This window comes from Colletotrichum chrysophilum (genome assembly GCF_026319265.1).
Source record: "Colletotrichum chrysophilum strain AFK26 chromosome Unknown scaffold_11, whole genome shotgun sequence".
In the NCBI taxonomy this organism is placed as follows: Eukaryota; Fungi; Ascomycota; class Sordariomycetes; order Glomerellales; family Glomerellaceae; genus Colletotrichum; species Colletotrichum chrysophilum.
Window position 1 is genome coordinate 12,157 of NW_026517298.1, and position 19,695 is coordinate 31,851.

At 52.6% G+C, this 19,695-nt stretch overlaps 11 protein-coding genes and 1 non-coding gene across 12 annotated transcripts; 6 read left to right on the plus strand and 6 right to left on the minus strand.

Moving 5' to 3' along the window:
- Positions 1–522: 522 nt before the first annotated feature.
- On the plus strand, positions 523–2,588 carry VAC8 (Vacuolar protein 8; the record flags this gene model as incomplete). Its single annotated transcript, XM_053175138.1, has 7 exons — positions 523–550; positions 610–695; positions 753–873; positions 994–1,107; positions 1,163–1,408; positions 1,457–2,206; positions 2,257–2,588. The coding sequence occupies 7 exons, from the start codon at positions 523–525 to the stop codon at positions 2,586–2,588; spliced, it is 1,677 nt and encodes a 558-aa protein (XP_053040758.1).
- Positions 2,589–4,211: 1,623 nt separating this feature from the next.
- On the plus strand, positions 4,212–4,952 carry COL26b_002211 (uncharacterized protein; the record flags this gene model as incomplete). The annotated part of the gene is made up of 1 exon (XM_053175139.1): positions 4,212–4,952. The coding sequence occupies one exon, from the start codon at positions 4,212–4,214 to the stop codon at positions 4,950–4,952; it is 741 nt and encodes a 246-aa protein (XP_053040759.1).
- Positions 4,953–5,575: 623 nt separating this feature from the next.
- Positions 5,576–6,993, plus strand: COL26b_002212 (uncharacterized protein; the record flags this gene model as incomplete). Its single annotated transcript, XM_053175140.1, has 2 exons — positions 5,576–6,115; positions 6,169–6,993. 2 exons carry the CDS (start codon positions 5,576–5,578, stop codon positions 6,991–6,993), a joined length of 1,365 nt encoding a protein of 454 aa, XP_053040760.1.
- A 507-nt stretch (positions 6,994–7,500) lies between these two features.
- Positions 7,501–7,893, minus strand: COL26b_002213 (uncharacterized protein; the record flags this gene model as incomplete). Its single annotated transcript, XM_053175141.1, has 2 exons — positions 7,501–7,718; positions 7,860–7,893. 2 exons carry the CDS (start codon positions 7,891–7,893, stop codon positions 7,501–7,503), a joined length of 252 nt encoding a protein of 83 aa, XP_053040761.1.
- Positions 7,894–8,435: 542 nt separating this feature from the next.
- On the plus strand, positions 8,436–8,522 carry COL26b_002214. Its single transcript has one exon. It is a non-coding gene; the product is annotated as a tRNA-Glu (tRNA).
- A 229-nt stretch (positions 8,523–8,751) lies between these two features.
- Positions 8,752–10,388, minus strand: COL26b_002215 (uncharacterized protein; the record flags this gene model as incomplete). The annotated part of the gene is made up of 4 exons (XM_053175142.1): positions 8,752–9,715; positions 9,763–10,076; positions 10,099–10,170; positions 10,227–10,388. 4 exons carry the CDS (start codon positions 10,386–10,388, stop codon positions 8,752–8,754), a joined length of 1,512 nt encoding a protein of 503 aa, XP_053040762.1.
- A 402-nt stretch (positions 10,389–10,790) lies between these two features.
- Positions 10,791–11,437, plus strand: COL26b_002216 (uncharacterized protein; the record flags this gene model as incomplete). Its single annotated transcript, XM_053175143.1, has 5 exons — positions 10,791–10,829; positions 10,897–10,917; positions 10,976–11,060; positions 11,123–11,324; positions 11,386–11,437. The coding sequence occupies 5 exons, from the start codon at positions 10,791–10,793 to the stop codon at positions 11,435–11,437; spliced, it is 399 nt and encodes a 132-aa protein (XP_053040763.1).
- Positions 11,438–12,301: 864 nt separating this feature from the next.
- On the minus strand, positions 12,302–12,837 carry COL26b_002217 (uncharacterized protein; the record flags this gene model as incomplete). The annotated part of the gene is made up of 2 exons (XM_053175144.1): positions 12,302–12,332; positions 12,398–12,837. 2 exons carry the CDS (start codon positions 12,835–12,837, stop codon positions 12,302–12,304), a joined length of 471 nt encoding a protein of 156 aa, XP_053040764.1.
- Positions 12,838–12,953: 116 nt separating this feature from the next.
- COL26b_002218 (uncharacterized protein) lies at positions 12,954–13,838 on the minus strand (the record flags this gene model as incomplete). Its single annotated transcript, XM_053175145.1, has 6 exons — positions 12,954–13,014; positions 13,067–13,101; positions 13,167–13,321; positions 13,492–13,573; positions 13,649–13,681; positions 13,746–13,838. 6 exons carry the CDS (start codon positions 13,836–13,838, stop codon positions 12,954–12,956), a joined length of 459 nt encoding a protein of 152 aa, XP_053040765.1.
- Positions 13,839–14,756: 918 nt separating this feature from the next.
- On the minus strand, positions 14,757–16,292 carry COL26b_002219 (uncharacterized protein; the record flags this gene model as incomplete). The annotated part of the gene is made up of 9 exons (XM_053175146.1): positions 14,757–14,784; positions 14,852–14,957; positions 15,009–15,271; positions 15,325–15,462; positions 15,523–15,557; positions 15,623–15,777; positions 15,965–16,055; positions 16,111–16,143; positions 16,203–16,292. 9 exons carry the CDS (start codon positions 16,290–16,292, stop codon positions 14,757–14,759), a joined length of 939 nt encoding a protein of 312 aa, XP_053040766.1.
- Positions 16,293–17,151: 859 nt separating this feature from the next.
- COL26b_002220 (uncharacterized protein) lies at positions 17,152–17,943 on the plus strand (the record flags this gene model as incomplete). Its single annotated transcript, XM_053175147.1, has 1 exon — positions 17,152–17,943. One exon carries the CDS (start codon positions 17,152–17,154, stop codon positions 17,941–17,943), a length of 792 nt encoding a protein of 263 aa, XP_053040767.1.
- A 219-nt stretch (positions 17,944–18,162) lies between these two features.
- On the minus strand, positions 18,163–19,689 carry COL26b_002221 (uncharacterized protein; the record flags this gene model as incomplete). Its single annotated transcript, XM_053175148.1, has 2 exons — positions 18,163–19,344; positions 19,420–19,689. 2 exons carry the CDS (start codon positions 19,687–19,689, stop codon positions 18,163–18,165), a joined length of 1,452 nt encoding a protein of 483 aa, XP_053040768.1.
- Positions 19,690–19,695: the final 6 nt, after the last annotated feature.

Below are 19,695 nucleotides of genomic sequence, written 5' to 3' on the forward strand. Positions count from 1 at the left end.
GGTGACTCGGGAAGCTACCCAAGTTAGGTGCTTGTACCTTGTCACTACTAGCCCCACCACGTTAGCCTCACCAAGGTGCCAAGGTCCTGCGCTACTGCTGTGGCTACCTCTCTGCTGCTGCTGCTGCTGCTGTTGCTGCGGCTTGGGCCTGTGCTCCGAGAGACAACTGGAGCAGCCTCCCGACAGCACTTTCTTCCCAGAACCTCACTTGACCGATCACATCGTCCATCAACCGACCGACTGTCGGGCCTCTTCCGCTGGGCAGCAACGTACCTCTAATTCGCCGGCTATCGCTCACTATCGAATTTAATCTGTTCGTCACGTTTAATCGACAATACGCTTCTACCATCGACCCGTCGGAAACATCGCAGGCTCCGCATCCCTCTGGTTGGGCTGCTAAAACATTCGTGTTTGCGAAAGAGGATCCATCCAAACAAAACAGCCCCAGCCGCCCCCCGAGACCGCTACTTCGAAGTCGAGTCTTCATATCATCGACATCGGCCTTTGTTGCCCACGTCGGCCATGGGAGTGTGTCAATCGTGTTGCGGAGGTATGATGCGGTTCACTGCCACATGCTGCTGACCAGCCAAGCTAATGATGACTGCACAGGGAGATCCCGCGATGGACTCTACGAGCCAGTCCTCGCCGACAGCGAACGGGAGGCTGTCGCCGACCTCCTCCAGTACCTGGAGAACGTACGCGTTTTTCTTTACCCACCACATAGCTGAACCTTCATACTGACTGTGTTTCAGCGCGGTGAAACCGACTTCTTCTCGGGCGAACCTCTTCGAGCTCTAAGCACTCTCGTCTTCTCTGAAAACATCGATCTTCAACGCAGTGCTAGTCTTACTTTTGCCGAAATCACAGAGCGAGGTATGTCGAACATTTTAACCGCCCGAGAGGAGCTTCAAGCTGGTCCAACGAACCGTGCGGTGTAGCACCTGCGGGCGTCTTCGTCTACGTCACCTGCTAATGCCAGTGCCTGTTCCGCAGATGTTCGCGAAGTCGACCGCGATACCCTCGAGCCCATCCTCTTCCTGTTGCAGAGTCCTGATATCGAAGTTCAGCGCGCCGCCAGCGCAGCCCTGGGAAATCTGGCCGTAAACAGTGAGTCTAGCTTCACGCGCCAGGCTGGATGAGCATTACTGATCTGAATCGGCAGCCGAGAATAAGGTTTTGATTGTCCAGCTCGGCGGACTTACGCCTCTTATCAGGCAGATGTTGTCGCCAAATGTCGAGGTGCAATGCAATGCCGTCGGCTGCATTACCAACTTGGCCACACATGAGGAGAACAAGGCCAAGATTGCGCGGTCCGGCGCGTTGGGTCCTCTGACGAGGCTGGCAAAATCCAGGGACATGCGGGTTCAGAGGAACGCAACTGGAGCTTTGTTGAACATGACACATTCGGGTACGTTATCGCCAATACTATCGACTCACTCTCGCTAACTTCAGAAAGATGAGAACCGCCAGCAGCTCGTTAACGCCGGAGCCATCCCCGTCCTGGTTCAACTCCTGTCCTCGTCAGACGTTGATGTGCAGTACTATTGCACAACCGCTCTCAGCAACATTGCAGTCGATGCTAACAACCGACGCAAACTTGCACAAACCGAATCGAAGCTTGTCTCTTCGCTCGTCACTCTCATGGACTCCTCGTCACCCAAAGTGCAATGCCAGGCAGCACTCGCACTTCGTAACCTGGCTTCGGACGAAAAGTACCAGCTGGATATTGTGCGGTCAAATGGTCTGGCTCCGTTGTTGCGGCTCTTGTCGTCGTCTTATCTGCCTCTGATCCTTTCCGCCGTCGCCTGCATACGCAACATTTCCATTCACCCATTAAACGAGTCGCCCATTATCGAAGCTGGCTTCTTGAAACCGTTGGTGGACCTGCTGGGATCGACCGAGAATGAGGAGATTCAGTGCCACGCCATATCGACGCTGAGGAACCTGGCGGCCAGCTCTGATCGCAACAAGGCACTGGTCCTCGATGCTGGTGCGGTTCAGAAGTGCAAGCAGTTGGTGCTGGACGTCCCGGTTACGGTCCAATCCGAGATGACGGCTGCGATTGCTGTCTTGGCTCTTAGTGATGAGCTGAAGTCGCACCTCTTGAACTTGGGTGTCTTTGAGGTCCTCATTCCCCTCACCCATTCTCCCAGCATTGAGGTGCAGGGCAACAGCGCTGCAGCCCTCGGCAACCTCTCTTCAAAAGGTATGGTTCCTACCACCTCAATCAAGGTTTGAATGCTAATTCATCCGCAGTTGGCGATTATGCTGTGTTCGTTCAAGACTGGAAAGAGCCTAACGGCGGTATCCACGGATACTTGACGAGATTCCTCCAGAGCGGCGACGCGACGTTTCAGCACATAGCAATCTGGACTCTGCTCCAACTGCTCGAGTCGGAGGACAAGAACCTCATCCAGCTGATCGGCCAGGCTCAGGACATTGTCGACCAAATCAAGGAGATCGCCAACCGCCAAATTGAGCCTGACAACGAGTTCGAAGACGACGACGAGGGCGAGGTCGTGAACCTGGCACAGCGTTGCCTGGAGCTGCTTGGCCAGAGTGGCTCAAAGTCTCATATCGAGGGCTAAAACCCTTTTTCTCTTCAGTATGACGGGTCTCGCTTTCACTATTTCGTTCCTCCGCTTCCCTTCTGGGGTACTACGACGGGATCAAATGGCTCGGGGGCTTGGGTTGTAGGTGTTATGGCGTTGATGATTATGCAGAATGAGTTCCGGTCGGTACCTTGCGTGTATTTGTTTTGGCGTGGAAGCATTTTGAAGGAGCGTTTATTTTGGCGAGCCTATTCCTGACGGACGACCCTTTCCGCCGTCCTTAGTTTCAAGGTACGGCATGTCTCTTTAAGAAGGACGACCTAACCCTTTTACTTTGTATTAAGCATTATGGCCCGTCAGTCGGGTTATCCAATTTCCCACGTTACTCGGCCTGTCGCCGGGCTTGATGAACTTTTCCTTAACGCCACTGGCCTTCCTACCTCGTTGTAATTAGGATCAGACCTTAGAAGACCAAAAAACAACTCACTATTCGTGATTAATTCTCATCCATTAGTCGAGCAAGCCCTCGTTGTGCCCCTCGTGAGGATGATCCGGTTGGATTATCGGGTTCAATTCTTGTCATCATGGTCGTCTTCTGGATCCACAAGGCCGTTGCGGAATACCTGACGGGTACTCCAGGGCAAATGTCTGGCAATTACCTTGCCCTTTATTAAAGCCAGTGGTACTGGTCCAAACATCCGTGAGTCTCTCGAGAGCTCCAAGTTGTCGCCTACAATCCAACAGTGACCTTGGGGTACCTGACAGATCGTCAGTGTGAGACTTTCGCCAACTTCATGACACAAGCAGCCATACCTGCATCATTTTCTGGGGATAGGCATCGGGGCTTCCCACGAGGACGTAGTCACCTGGCATGCCGATTACGCGTTTGATGCCTTCCGCACGTTGGAATATGGGAATTCGATAATGCACCAAGTCTCCTACAACAATATTGCGGCCGTAGCGGTAGCGTTTGTCAACAATGATGTGATCACCGGCGATGTCGAACGTCGGCAGCATTGACGGGCCGGCCGCAGGTCCCCATTCGAAGCAGTAACTTGTGAAGACATGGGCAGCGGCCATGGTCTTTCCGGCAGCGAGAACCAGGCGAATCGGATGGCCAATTATAGCTCTCGCCCATGGAGGCAGCATCGCGTCCGAACGGGGAAGCCGTGTGTTTGTTGATGCTCGTCTCAGGCCTGAGAACAGCTGAGGAGTTGAATGTCACACCGTACGGTGATGAGGAGACCACGGCGAACCCGCCGGCGCGAGAAGTAGGAGCTCGGACCCCACTGAAAGCTCAGCACCGGGACTTGATTGGCGGGGAAGCTACCTACCCCATGTGTCTTCTACAATTTCATCTCTTCGCCTCCCATCATCTGCGCCAGCTCCCACCTACCAAACGTGCTGAAATCAACAAGCAACAACCCGCCTTGTGAGTCAATCGACGATCCAAAGCTCCAAAACGTTTTCAGGAGACGGGCTGCCAGCATGAGGGTCGCACGATGCTTGTTCAACAGCAGGACAGCCCTATATAGGGTGTTCATCTCGCCCTACGAAAAAGTTGAGGCGCTATCACGAAGCAGCGCTCTTTCTGCTCCCACAACCAGAGTCCTTCCACCCGTCGCCGCGTCGATACCGAACCTTTCACGCCACGCATCTATGATCCATCGATATAAGAAGCGCGGAACGGGCCGCCCAGACGAAAACAAGAAGCGCCTGATAGAAAACGACAGGATCCGCGACAGGAATATCATGGTTGTAGACGAGGACAACAAGCTGGCTGGTCCATACGCCACTTCAAAAGTCCTGCTATCCCTGGACCTCGAGAAGGAAACGTTGCGACTGGTTTCCCCGGCCCCCTCGGACCCGGGCCCAGACCAACCAGCCTACGCCGTTTGCAAGATCATAAACATTCAGGAGGAGAGAGCCCGGGTGCGCAAATTGGAGCAGGCGAAGAAACTTCAGGCCAAGACAAACAAGACCAAAGAGCTGGAACTCAACTGGGCGATTGCGTCGAATGACCTCAACCACAAGATGAGGCAGTTGAGGACGTTCCTAACCAAGGGTTACAAGGTTGAGATCTTGATGGCCAAAAAGAAGGGAAGCAGGATTGCTACAGCAGATGAAGCGCAAGCTCTTGTTCAAGCAGTCAGAGACGTTGTGGAAGAGACCCGCGGCGCCAAGGAATGGAAGGCCTCGGAGGGCCAGCCACTTAAGGTGATGAGACTTTACTTGAGTGGAAAGGCTGGCCAGGCTCAGGCTGAGGATGGCTCTGAGGCGTCTGCCGAGGGGCAGCCCGAGACCTCTGCAGAGGACCAGTCCGAGATTTCGGCAGAAGCTTCATCAGAGACTTCGCCTGAGGTCTCACCAGACGAGAAGCAAGCAGCCCCTGCCTCCTGAGCGTTTGATGTCTCTACCACATGCATGTAACATCAGGCGGAGGCAAGAGACTTGTACAGGAATTACAAAAGGTGGACACAAACTGTAAGATGGATGATGTTGATCTATAGACCACTAAAAATTATAGAGACTCTGCGTTCCATTTAACCCGACTGCAGTGATTGTGTGGTGGGAGTTTGCCTAGGGCAGATGGGTGACTGAGTACGGATACCTGATGGCCTGAAAGCTCTCATCATTATCAGATGGAATCGTCTGATAACCAAATCTGATTCAATCAGTCAGGACGACCAAATGGCTGCAAAAGCCTTGGGCCGCAGGCGTACTGTTGGATAGTGATTGGCGCCACAGCTTGGACGTCATTCCCCGCACGATGCAGTTAAGCTTTAGCGAGCTTTTAGCGCGGGGCACCTAAGGAGTCGCATCCCGCCGCGCAAACCCCTGTGACTCAACCCTCCAAAACTTCTCAGCCTCTCCGATCAGATAACTTCTGGTGACTTGTCCCACCTCGAACGCGATCAAACCTACCTGCAGAAAGTCGGAACTCACCTCCTAATCAAATAGAAACCGAAAAATCCACAACCGAGGACGAACCAGAGGTATTCAATCGACCCTGAGACCAGACAATGGCGACGGAGACACCAAACACCCCCGCGCCGCCGCCGGCCGCCGAGGAGAAGAAGAGTCAACAACCCCAAAAGAAGGGCGATGCCAAAAAGGGCGACGCCAAGAAAGATGCTCCTGCCGAGGGAGGAGAGAAGAAGCTATCCGGCGCCGAACTGAAGGCCAAGGCGAAGGCGGAGAAGGCGGCGAGAAGAGCAAAGGCGAAGGAGTCGCAACCGGCACCACCAGCCGGCCAAGGAGCTCAGCAGGGCGGCGATGCGAAGGGAGGGAAATCGAAACAGAGACAAGACGGACCACAAGGCGTCGGTGGTCCTGGTGGAAAGGGCGGTCCAGCGGGAAAGGTTGTCATCGCCCCTCCCAAGGAGAACAAACCCAAAGTCCCTGAGTGCTTCAGTCATCTGTCTATGGCTAAGAGGATACACATGACGGAAGTTGACAAGGACGTGCACCCCTCCGTTCTGGCGCTGGGCCAGCAGATGAGCGCTTTCGCGATCAGTGATAGCACCACGAGATTGGAGGCGACTTTGCTGGCGTTCAAGAAGGTTGGTTTTGTTTGCTCCGAGAAGGTCAAGACTCTCTTTCTCACGTGTGGCAGGTCATCGACTCATACACAACACCTCCGGGCAACACATTCTCCCGCCACTTCACATCACACATTTTGAACCCCCAGATCGAGTATCTCTCTGCATGCAGACCCATGTGCTTCTCCATGGGTAACGCTGTGCGCTGGCTGAAGCTCCAAGTCAGCAAGATCGATATTGACCTCCCCGACTTCGAGGCCAAGAAGCTCCTTTGCGAATCCGTCGACAACTTCATTCGCGAGCGTATCGAGCTGGCCGACTTTGTCATCGTCAAGACGGCTGCCGACAGCATCGAGAACGGCGAGGTCGTCCTGACCTACGCGCACCACCCGCTCGTCGAGCGCGCCCTCCGTCAAGCTCACGCCGACGGCAAGAAGTTCTCCGTCACTGTCGTCGACGACCCATTTGAGAGCACCGGCCGCGAGCTCGCTAAGAGCCTGCGCGCCCTTCCCGGAGGCGGTGTCGAGGTCTCATACTGCCCGGACCTGAGCGCTATGCGAGCCCACCTGCACGGGACATCGCGCGTGTTGGTCGGCGCGGAGGCCATGTTCAGCAACGGTGCCATGTACGCTCGCGCGGGAACGAGCGACATCGCTATTGCGGCTGCAGACCAGGGTATCCGAGTGGTTGCGCTGTCGGAGACCATCAATTTCACTGAGAGAGTCGCAATGGACTCCCTGACGTTCAACGAGATCGACCCTGAGCAGATGACTGCGGACAGCTTCCGTCTGCTCTTCGACACCACTCGGGATCGTCACATTTCTGTTGTTATTACGGAGTTGGGCATTACCTCGCCTGTGTCTGTGCCGGCGATTCTGAGGAAGTTGGAGGAGTTGTAAGAAAGAAAAAGGTGGTAGATTGTGTGAGGCAGCGACGTATGTCCCCGAAGGGACACACCGGGTTTTGGGCGCTTCTAGTCCTTGGTTTCTCCCGTAAATAGATACCAATCCATGCGGACTCAGAAAGAGACGCATCATAGACATTAGCTTAGCAAATGCTCATCGCGATTTGAAGAGTTCATATCTGGCAGTGAGACGTTGGTGACTTTTACGGCGTCAATTAAGCCTCTCTCAACGCAATATCTACACAGGGAATCCGCTCTCTTTAAGAGAATATCCCATACGGCATCGTCCTAAAAACTTCCAAGGACGCCCCGTGGCACAGTTCCCAGCCTTTCCAGCTTGATACAGGTTCTGGTGAATCCTGAGCCGTCATCATGCCTAAGCTTCTCGAGTGTCGTTTCGTCGCTCTCCCCAATCCTCGAGATAGACGACTCCTTCCGCTCTATCTTTTTCTTTCTTTTTTTCGGTTCAAAATTTTATCATTGTCGGTAGAAACTGGGTCGTCTATTGATCAGCCTCCTTGCGCGCAGCCGCCCTTGCGCGCTTCTCGAGCAGAATCGACTTGCGCTCGTTGAGGAAGGCCGTCTGCCTGTCGTCGACGCCCTGGAGCCAGTAGCCGAAGCTGCCACCGCCGACCATGTAGATAGGGTAGACCCAGAGGGACTCCTTGTTGAAGAAGGGGCGCATCTCGATGCCCATTTGCCAGAAGCGGACGGCGAAGCCTGTGGTTCCTCCGTCAGCAATGCTGTCCTCAATACCCATTTTCCGTTCTCTTGAAAAGACCGATAGCAACTTCGCCGTCCTCAATGGCTCTCGGAAGCCGATCGGGGTGTGACGGAACGCAGGGAAAGGGCATCACGCACCGAAGCCGCTCCAGAAGGCGATCCTGCCGACCATTGTCGTTGGAGTTGTGAAGGGGTCCGGGAAGGGTTCGAGAGGTGGTCAATTGACGGAAGGGCCGGTTCCGCCGATCGTTAGATAGCTGGTATCTCGGGTTTGGTGGAGCGTCGGGTTCGGTTCAATTGACTGAGGTGGTGATGGCAGCTTGGATGAGTGGTCTGTGGTCCGCGTCCCCGGCCGGGCGGGCTGCCTGCTGGGGTCGGCGGAATAATTGCAAATCGAGTTTTTCCGATTCGATCGCTGGGTGAACGCTGGACTGGGTGCTTCCAGCGCTGTAGACCCATGAAAGTATGGGGGTTTCGGCGGTTCAACTCCCCTGGATGTCAAGACTTTCTTTCGTACCTCCCTGCTTAGGACAGGAAAGAAAAATTATCTCACAGGAAACTTTTATAACAAATCATTCGTCTGGTTTTGATATAGTATTTTCAGATATGTCTATGGCCCAAAAGGTCTTCTCCCTACGCATGACAGCACGTCTCACGACCTGAAGACATGCAGTGAAGCTTCTTAGTCATTAATACCATCCCCAATTTTTAGAATCCGATATGGTGTAGTGGCCAACATGATGCCCTCTCATGATCTTGAGAGGTTAGGCATAGCCCCGAGTTCGATTCTCGGTTTCGGAACTTATCTTTTGCTTTTCCTATCCTCCCAAATCGTTTTGTTTGTATCTCCCACGTCGTTTTTTCTCACTGAGCCTCCGCTACCTTGTATGTAGCCTTTTCTCTTTGCAACAACTAGATGGATTTTTGGCACGCTGATAACGTGGGTAAATTAAACGACGGGTATCACTGTTTTTTTCCAAACCCCTGAGCAGATTGCTCACATAATACGTAAACGTCTATACATACACTTCTACAATGCGCCGCCAACAGCCTGTGCGATCCACATTGCTATCCTGACGTTGAGACCGACGCGGCGTTCAGGCTTAGAGAAGTCCTCGCGAGTGACGCGCTCAGCGTATTCTTGAAGCCATGTTTGCTCTTCGCCCAGACGCTTCTTGAGGTTTTCATCCTTGGTAAGGATCATGGCCCCCGCTTCCAAATCATGAGAATAGCTGCGCTTTGTGTAATTGGAGCTTCCCACGACGCTGATGGACGGGTCTTTCTCCCCTGGCAACGTAATCCAGAGGCCCTTGGCGTGATAGGTCCAGCCTTCAGGCTCACCAACGGTACCTTTGCGCCATTCCTTGAGAACAATGGAGTCGTCCAGCTTGCGCTCGTGGACGGCGCGTACGAAGCGGCGAGCAAGAAGAGTATATGCGCCAGGCAGAAGCCCAGAGACACCCGAGGAGCCGTAAAAGCCATTAGCCTGCTGGGAGGCTGTAATGACGACGTTATTTTGAGACGCTGTGGAAAGCAGCAGTTTGGTTAATGACGGTGCAGGGTTGAAGTAGCCTGCAGTAAAAGTCCAAGATGAACCTGCGTATTCAGGCAGGGCAAGTGTGGACAGGACGTGTGTGACAGCGGGAAGCTCGGTAGATGTGTCGGGTTTCATCAACTGCGACAGTTGAGCGAGCATATACACTTTAGTGTCTTTGCTCGCATCCTGCGCGGCGGTCTGCCTGGGAGAAATAAGGGCATGGAGAGCAAGAGTGGTTGTGCTGATGAACTGCTTCGGCTCTTCCAGAGGGGAGGGCGCCGGGTTGGACTTTGGCCAAGTCAAGACAAACCCAGCGGGCTCCTTTGAGGGCTCGACGAGGAAGCTGAAACCAGCTACTCCTTGGTAAATATTCCAGAAGTATTCGGTCACCTCTTTTGAGGAAAATAGATGGTAGCGATCTTGACGGTTAGTGAAGTAGTCGTTAGAAAGATTCGCCCTGAACTCTGTAAGCTATCATCTGGAACTGGGAAGGGACATTCATACCCAGAGAGAATGATTTCATCGTCGATGCCATACAGCTTCATATGCTGCAGGCCCCATCCTTCGTTGATGCGCTTTGGGATGTACTTCTTTCTCACTCCGGTCAAGTTGGGGGTGTGGTACATCCGAATCTCAACTCTGTCTGGGCCGAATTCGGTGACCAAAGGCGCAAGTAGGGAGGCACATGATGGATTCGGCTCCTCTCGAGTGCCTCGGAGCGCATCCGTAAGGATGCTCACCTTAAGCTCTGGATTGTTCCGCAGAGCTTCATGCAAAGTCGCAATCTTAAGCTTCATCAGCTGTCGTTCCAAGCCGCACTGTGCACTCAGTGTATCTCACCAGCTCCTTCTCCGTCTTTCCGATATACAGGGTTGACAAGAAGATCCTGCTCTTAGCGCTGCGTATCCGCTCCTATCGCCGAATCAGTCTTCCGCTCCGAGCTCGAAATAGTTCTCTGCGCCGCACACCTTCAGAGTTTCGTAGAAGTCGGTCGGTGTCTTGATGATTCGGATCTGGGAGCCATTTATGCTGAAAGACGGCGCGATCTTGTCAAGCTCATTCGCAAAGGGCGCAAGCATGCCTGCTGCACTACCGGAGCTTGAGGCCGCTGGGGCACCGGCGGCGGGCATCGCAAATCGTCGGCATTGCGGTCGGGACCGGGTGACGTTCGTTTGGGCGAAAGGGATCTTGAGCTTCGTGGAGCACCGCGAAACCCCGCGGACAATCATGGCGCTTTGATGGACCGAAAAACACTTATTTTTCCTTCGCCATAAGGTTGCGCATTCAAGAAAGAGTTCATCTAAAGAATGCGAACTTCGAGACCCCAAAGACCAGGATTAGTGCATGAAGCTCCGTCATTGGCGGCGGGATTCACCGGCTCCAGCGAGGGAGCCCTCTGTCCAATCGCCATTCAGGTTATGTAATCCAAGCTCCACAGCGGTACCTGCGTCGTTCAACCTTCCCGAACGTCGAGCCTTCAATCATTGCCGACGACAGCACAGCTTCTCGAGGTCAATTGACCAGCCGCCGCCATGTCGACCCTCCCGAGAACGATTAGCAACCTGCGCAAGGTTGGAATCAAGGCATGCAACAACCTCCCGCCCCCATCGCGAAGCCGCCACTAACTTTCTCTCGCAGGAATACTTCCGCCAGCTCCTGGTACATCCGCCTCCGAAACCCGATCGCCAGTTGACCCCTCTAACGCTCGAGAAATTAGTACATTGGTGACACCAAGCACGGACGCTTTGTCGGCGAGGACAAGGCCGGTAACAAGTTCTACGAGAACAACGACGAACTTCCCCGTACGAGACCCCTCCGATATTGCGCAATAGGTAGGATGAAGGCTGACGAAGGGACTGGGTAGTGCGTACACGATGGGTGGACTTTAAGAAGCACGATTACGACTCGGCGCAGGTTGAGCCCGGCTGGCACGCGTGGCAAGGCTTCATGGTCGACAAGCCCCCCACGGAGGACCCCCTCCTCCAGACCAAGACCCGCAAGTGGGAGCGCCCGGAGCCGATTCCCAACCTGACTGCCACTAGAGGAGCATTCAAGACGTTTAACACGTGAGTTTGTCACATTTTCTTCGCGTCTGGATGTGGCGGGGTGCTGATAATTTCTCCGCAGAACGAAGCCAAAGATTGCGAGCTGGGAGCCCAAGGCTGTTGAGAGGCAATGAGCGCTGAAAGTATGGGATGAATGTACATATGCCAACATCGCTCGACGCAATTTCAGACTTTTTTCGCTTTGTGATCACAGCACTTGCTTGTAGTGGTGCTTGGCGTCCGCCCTTCGGCGGCTTGGTCAGGTACGTTCAGTGGCTGTTCAAGCACCAAATGAGTGATGATAGCAACGGGATTGGTATTGTTGGGAGCACATCGTTCCGATGATGAGCTTCTCGAGATTAGGTTCGCCTCCGACCGGGGCGCCTGGTGCTGTTGACACATACTGTTGATGACTGGTATTCCTACCTGCATCGTCGATGCTGCCCAAGGATCCTACAAGAATCAAGTTTCAAGGACAATCCAGCGGCTATTGACGAAATCATCCGTCGCGAGGTTTGAATTCCTATCAGAACCCTCAATTCCATCAACAGAACTCCCTTCAGTGAGATGACTATCACTGGGTAATTGTCTCCATATTGGCTGGGCTGCCTGGTAGAACGATCGAAGAGTTCAGGAGACAGAACATGAAATTTTTGCGGATACTTTTGCCGTCGGCGGCATTCTCAAGCTTTGGAGCATACGTCATCCGTGACCGTTTTGCTCCTGAGACGTAGCGGAGGGCTTCATTCGTTACTTGGAGTCTCGATTTGTTGCGACCCTGAGGACACCTACAGAACGCTTCAAGACCTACTTGCTACTTGGTCTGCTAATTCTGCTTGGTCTTTTCAAAGAGGGTCATCATAACGCAAATAGTCAGGTTGAATTATTCTTTGCAGGCAGCAGGAGGCTGCGGTGACACTCGTCAACTACCATTCATCAAAACCTATTCCGATCAAAGTCGCCGCCCTCATGTATCCCACACGTCACGAGATCACCTCTCACTCTGGCTTCCTCCCGTAGATAGCGTAACTTAGGAGTGTTAGTCAGTGGAATCTTGAGGGCAGAAAAGTACCCAGGGATCGATGGTAGCTTACATCGGCATGTATGCATGCATGCTCTTGTCTTTCAGTCCGTTCCGGACATCGACCAGGAAGGCCTGCACTTCCTCTTTCTTCCAGTTCAGCGCTCTGGTATAGGCAGCCATGGTCCAACCTTCAATTCCTTCAAGATTGTTGTGGAGTGACCAAGTGCCGATGAGTTTATGCTTCGGGTCTTTGGGCCACGAATTCATAGGCCACTTGTACTTGGTCATAACGATATCGACAAAGCCCACTTCCTTCATGACGTCGATCAAAGACGGAATGCTCTGAAACGGCCGGCCCAGAATTGCACATGCCTCTATCAAAAGCTTACCGCTTTTTACAACGGCGGAGTCAGGTCTCAGCGTGTTATCGTCTGACTGAAGCTGGCCACCAACCTCCAAAAGCTCGAAGTATCCTCCGGGCGTCAGATTACTGAAGGACACTGTAAGCATCTTGACATTATGGTATAGTGTGGAATCCGAGTGGCTTACTCGAAGGAGTTTTGGATGTATCTCTCCCAATTCGAAATGCTCGATGTCATGAATCGACTATGGATGTAGTCAAAGGGCTAGGTGTACGTCCATGGTTCTTCAACATCATCGACCTCGAATCCTACGTTCGGTGGAGCTCTGCGAAAGTTTCAGGCAATGTTCATGAGGATTTCCTGCGAGATAAACTTACTCAGCTGCTGGGGGAGAAAGGTCAACGCCAAGAACCTGTGGAATGATGCGTTAGAGTAATAAACTTCATTGATCTAAGGTGAAACCGATCCTCAAATTACCTCTGCATTGGGGTGGACATCTCCGAAGTCGATGGTCCACAGCCCAGTGCCGGTGCCTAGGTCAAGCACACGGTTGACCTTGGAGTTCTCGTCGTTTGGCGGTGCCAGACCAAGCGTCCGGTCCAGAGTGAGGAGACATAGTTCATGTTGGAGGTCTATTTCAATAAATTGTTAGCCAAATGACGAAATGCATAACATCATCATCGCATAGGGGCACGTTAGAATTCCACCTAGTCTCTCGGTCTCCTTCTCGTCATTCGGATATTGATATTCTGCCACCTCTGAGCTTCAAACACTCTATCAATCACAAGCTCGGCTGACCTACTTCCTTCCTTGTACCGATGGTACGTTCGACCATTCTCAAGTTGGAAGTTCCAAATGGAGCTAGCAATACTACTGGTAGTCTGCTGGGAAGAAGCAATACTCTACGTGAAATGTCATTCAACAGCTCGAATTCGTCAAATGCAGTGGGGCTGACTTACACCACCAAGCTCTGATGAGTCGTCATCGGCGACCTGTGGAAGTTAAGCGCTGCTGATGGAATGCGGTAGCAATTCGCTGCCTGCAGATAATATTTACCTCAGCATCATCGACTATAAGTTGAGTCTCGCCAACATGACGAATATCGGTGTGTTCACGTCCTGCAGGAGTTACAATGTTGGGCGCGGACATTTTGACGTAGCGATATGCTGCTTGCTTTCTATGAGCTTGGCGTTCAATCGAGGGTAGCGAAGTCGGATAAAAAATGCGATCAATTTGTTCTTTTTATCGATCTAGTTGATGTAGACCCATCTACCCCTCTTCTTAGATGACTTTCATGCACGCCAGAGGCAACAATGCACTTTGCCGCAAAATGCAACGATTTATTGCAGCTTCCCAAGAAGAACACCAAGTCCGACGTGTATCCGGACAGAATTGGACCCTAACCCGACGAACTTCTCTTATGACAAGCCCAGAGTCAATTTCATTGGCTCACTGAACGAGGCGCGCTTAGCCGAGCTCGGGGAAACGATCCGTTGCGTGGGTTCGAGAAATGCTGTTGGATCTACATCCGTATTGAGATTGTCCGGGGACCAACAGAGGAATATCGGTCATACGATAGTAACCCGCTTTGCCGTGCCAAGCTGACGTCGCCTGTGCCGAAAGTAAAGAGCCGCAAAGATACACATGAGAAACGATTCACTTGTCAGTTTGCCATACTTTATGGCACAATGGCGTGCGTTGAAGATCAAACGGAGAACTCGGGAGATAGGGCGAAGAAGGGAATAGGTGTTGTCTGTTACCGCAGCTGACTTTCTCACATAGATGAGTACAAGTCATCTTTCCAGCCTCTCCTCTTTCGAAACCTGCCCACCTATTGCAGTACTTTCCATCTCCACTTATTACAACAACAAAGAGACTTGTTTGGCATATCTCAAAACTAATTCGTTTACAAATCAATGCGGAGTTGGCCTAGCCCTCACCTGGTGGTAATCATAGCGCATCGGCGATGTTAAGAGCTCATGCCGATATTCATACCCTTCCTTCAGAACCCGTTTCCATCGAAGTTTTCGCCGTTATCTTGTGTACTGCATCAGATGTCCTTCTTCGCTACGGCTTTCTTCCATGAATGACATAACTTTGAAATGTCAGTAAGCAACTTGGCTGAAGCAGGGGCATTGCAGAAGACAGGGGAAAATACTCACATAGGCCACCATGCATGGATGGTCGTATCCTTGAGCTCCCTTCGCACGTCCACGAGGAACACCTGTACTTCCTCTTTCTTCCACCCAAGAGCCCTAGTGAAGGGCGCTATGGTCCAGCCTTCAATCCCATCTATACTGTTCTGATGTGCCCACATACCCAGCGTCTTGTAGTGCGGGTCTTTAGGCCAGGTGTTTGACGGCCACTTCTCCTTCATGATTGAGACGTCGACAAAGCCGACTTCGCGCATTACGTCGACGAGTGCCGGTATGTCTTGGAAAGGTCGGCCGAGGATCTTGCAAGCCTCTTCCATGTATGTCACGCTCTTGATCATTGCCGCATCTGGCTTGAGGGTTCCGTCGTCACATCCGGGGAAGAGGTCAGTCTCTTGCAGCTCCAGGTATCCGCCGGGCTCGAGGTTGCTGCGTAGCTTCGTAAGCAGATACTTTCACACAGGTCACATCTAACGACGTACTCGAAACAGTTCTGGATGTAGGTCTTCCAGTTGGCGACACTCGACGTCATCATCCGGCTATGAATGTAGTCAAACGGTCGACTGTATGTCCAAGGCTCATCGATGTCGTCAATCTCGAAAGAAACGTTAGGAGGCGCGCTGAAGTTGTTAACGACATAACCCGCATTAAAGACGTCTCAATGAAGGCCTGCAACATACTCTGCCTGGGGAGGGGAGAGGTCCACGCCAATGACCTGAGTAATGACGCATCGATAAGCAAGTTCTTATTCACCGTAGGAGAGCGGCAAGCTTAACATACCTCAGCTTCAGGATGCAAGTCACCAAAATCAATAGCCCAAAGTCCAGTCCCAGTCCCAACATCGAGGACGCGTTTGACCTTCGAACCCTTGTCGTTGGGCGGTGCCAGTCCCAGCCTGTCGTTCAGAGACAGGAAAAACAGCTCATGCTGCAAGTCTATAAAAGCTGTGAGTAAACATAACGAAGTCCATCTGGAATGTGATTCCAAGCTAAAAAGGACGAAAGCGAGAAACCGGGGCGAAAGTACCGAGTCGTTCTGTTTCCCTATCATCATTGGGATAGTTGTATTCTTATCTTTGTTAGAACCTCGCACGAAATCCGGTCTTTGGAGCGGAGGACTCACTTCCGTCCTTGTATTTATGGTATGTTCGCCCATTCTCTAACCTGTATGCAAAGATGGACTCAGTAACACTTGTAGTCGAAGAAGCGATGCTCTGTAATACACTGTAAGTCCAATCGCAAAACTTCGACTATCCTCGCATAACATACGGCGCCGAGATCCGAAGCTGCGTCGTCGGTGGCCTAGAGATAGGTTTGTCAGATCAATCATCTTGATTGTGGTCTGCATGGTGAATCCATACCTCATCAGCAACAAGGCGAGTATCGCCAGCAGCTCGGTTGTTGGACTGCACATTCGGCACAGGAGCCGATGTTTCGGTGGCTGCAGACATTATGGACGAATCAAGATTGCTTCAAGCGTACAGGCTCTCCCAATGTTCTATCAAGAAGGCGGAGTACAGAATCATGCGAGCGAGCGAATGCTGTCTATTTAATCTACGAACGCGGCGCAGTCTATACCCCTCTCCTTGGCCGAAAAGACACCCGTCTGTGTATGCAGGCTGGCGGCGAGTGTGGAAGACTTCGCGTTCTTGGACCCCAACTTACTGAACAAAGCGAAGGTCCGGCGATGTGTGGACTGAATCGGGCCATGATCCGAGGAAGGTCACCTGTTGCAGATTGTTGGCGGGCGCTATTGGCTAGAAACACCATGGGTCTGCGTAACCGAGACTGGCAACGCGCTCTGCTGCATATGCTAATCTCGTTGAAATCATTGACCAGCCTTGTCAGGTCAGAGAACACCGAGTCCGAATTGAGTCCTTCCGGGCCATACGAACCGCTATGTGTCCGGCAGACGAACGGGGCCGGGTGCCGGTTTAGGGATATCCGGTCAAGGCCGAAATGTTAAGAGCAGAGCCACGATGGCCTACCTTGTGGAGGTTTACTTGGTTCTCCAACGCACACACACTTTGCTGGTTGTGTGAGGCGTAAGTACCTTGTCTGCACAAGAGCTCAGTAGGGTTCCAAATTCCACAACTTACACTAAGTTGCAAGCATAGAAAAGGTGTGAAAACGAAAACTATACCTACCTGACAAAGTATACTACCTTACTGAAAAGACTTTTCTTCTTTCGCTTTACGGTCTGAAAGTTTTCCTCCTCACCATCCAGCTTGACAGAACCAGTACTGTCTGTCATCTTGATACACCCTCTTCAACTCGAAAGAAGCTCCTCGGTCCACACGCTTCAAAGTCATGGCTCGAATTGTTTCTCCCAAAGCCATCTATATCTCCCACGACGGTCGAGTCGTCGATCTAAGTGAGATCCCAGAGGGTGCAGGCAAGACGGCGGACGCTTCCAAGACCGAAGAAGAGTTTGTCATGATTGGTGATTTCTTCGACAACCACCTTTCATCCACCAAGACTTCAAGCCCCCCCCTCCATGAAGATGAGGAAGACGACCAGCAGGAGAAGGCCACCGAAGACAGTGACAACGACAGCGATAGCGATGAGACCATAGATGCCACCACTACCCTCGCCCACAACCCCTGGTCATCCCTCAAACACGGCACCCGATGGGCGACCCCAAACTTCCAACCGGCAGCACCCAGCTGGGCAACCGTCATCTCTCGAGCCGTCTACATCCTGCTGTCTCCCTCGAAGTGGCGGACCATGTTTAACCACCTGCATCGCTTGGGTGATAATATCAGCATGTTTGACAGGGAGTGGCAGCACGAGGTGCTTAGAAACAACGTTCCTGAGCCCAGCCAGGAGCAGGTGTTCCTCCGGGGCGTCTATGAGCACGCTCGCACGGTTCTAGACGCACAGGTCTCAAGCAAGCCAAACGCGCAGGTCCTGAAGATCTTGTGGGCACAGCGGTATTCCAAGAGGTCGTTTGAGAATATCGCGGCGAAGGAACTCTTATATAGGATGTGGAACACATGCGACGATGCTTACACAAATCGCAAAAAGCGGGATCAGAGATCAATTACTGCTCCTGTGTATCGGGTTGAACGAGTGAGCCGAGACGTTCAACAACACAACTAAAAGCTTCTCAGTCAAATTTTGTGTTAAGAAAGTTTCACAGCCCATCTATCAAGAGGGTACACAGTAGGATAAACACAGTAAAAGCACTTCATCTAGTGCTTCGTCTAGTGAGGGGATCGCAGTCTAGTCAATCAAGTATTATCCCGAGAATCTGACAGCGTGGTGACGTGAATGCCGTCGTGAAGAGTCTTATTTTCCGCTTTCAGCGTAATCGTGCTATCATGTGGACTTTGGTTTTTCCTCAGCCAACTCAGCGAAGCCCTTTTCCTGGAGTTCCAATGAGCTGATATCAGGCACAAGTGGTGTCTCTGCTCCTTCTTGTGCCGCGACCTTGGCCTCACCAGCGATCATCCCCACCTCCGCCCCAGCATCGGAGCTACCGTCGCTGAAGTTCTGCCACGTGGACGGGTTGATCTTGCTAGGATTCGCCTCACCCTTGAAATGGTACCCCCTCGCTCTCGGCCTGGTGCCGGTTCCTTGCGGCAGGTCCGCCTCGTAAGTGGCCACGAACTTTTCCGATACCTCCTCAAACTTATCGGAGCCCGCTTGCAGCGCCGCCCGGATGCCGGCGAAGAAGTTTGTCAGTACCTGGTGGTTGTGTATCTGCAAAAGAGTCCATCCAAGCATTTCCTTTGCGTTCAGGAGGTGGTGGACGAAAGCTCTGTGATGCGTCGTGCAGGCGTAGCACTGGCAGCCCTCCATTAGGGGTTCGAGCGCGGTCTCGTGGTCTGGTTGCCACATGTCGATACCGAGAGGTTGGATGCCACCATCTGTCGGGGGGAAAGTGAAGGTGAGCGCCACACCGGCGTCGGAGATGGTGTTGAGGAATGGGACCGTCAGAATGTCTACTCCGAGAGAGACCTGGCGGAGGATAGCCTGCGGTGTCTCGGGAATGTGCAAAGACAACCGAGGCAGGTGGACCAAAGGCTTGTATTTCTCCTCGATATCAGGCAACAGGTCAATGTCATAGATGGCCAGTCCTGAGAGCGAGTCGACAATGTCGTCTGCCAGATGGCTAAGGTGCTCCCATTGGATTTGGTACGGGACAGCAAGAACCGGCGCAAAGACCGAAACACCACGCTCCTTGAGCCTCTCCTGCCTCTTGAGGCTCAGAAAGACGTCGGTCCACTCCTCAGTCCGTTCGGCCATGCGCACAAGCTTCTTAGACGGTGGCATGCTGCTCGTGTGGAATAGATCAGCGGGCCCGATAACAATATCGGGTCTGAGTGTCTCGACGGCAGCGGAATAATCATCAGTAGTGAGGTTCCGGAAGCCGGTCGAGGTGAAGATGGAGATGGTCTTGTTCCTGTTCCCTACTGGCGTTTTGATGGCCGGGTTTCGCCTTGGAGCGAGAACAGTTGCGATACTATCTGGCAAGCAGGTGAAGGCGTGCAAGGGTCTCTGGTCCCCTGAAGGTATTGACAGTGCGGAAGGTTTCTTCTTCTCGATGACTGTGATCAGTTAGCTTCGCGGTACATGCAGGATATCGACGATAGACTTGCAGTCTTCGAGTGCCATGTAGGTTGCTCCAAAGGATGTGTGCTTTGCGAGGTTGTCGGGGGTGATGTGAGGGACAACACCTCGTGAGCCCGTCGCAATGTAGTTGGGCGTCTCGATTGGCCTTCGTTTGGGGAGCACTAGCCTTCCCAGACGAGCTGCCGCCGCGCCGTCGGCGGACTTCTTTAAAATATCGAAAATCATGTCGTCCTGGTTCCTCGCCCCGTTGCAGGTTGTAGCATCAGACATTTTGGC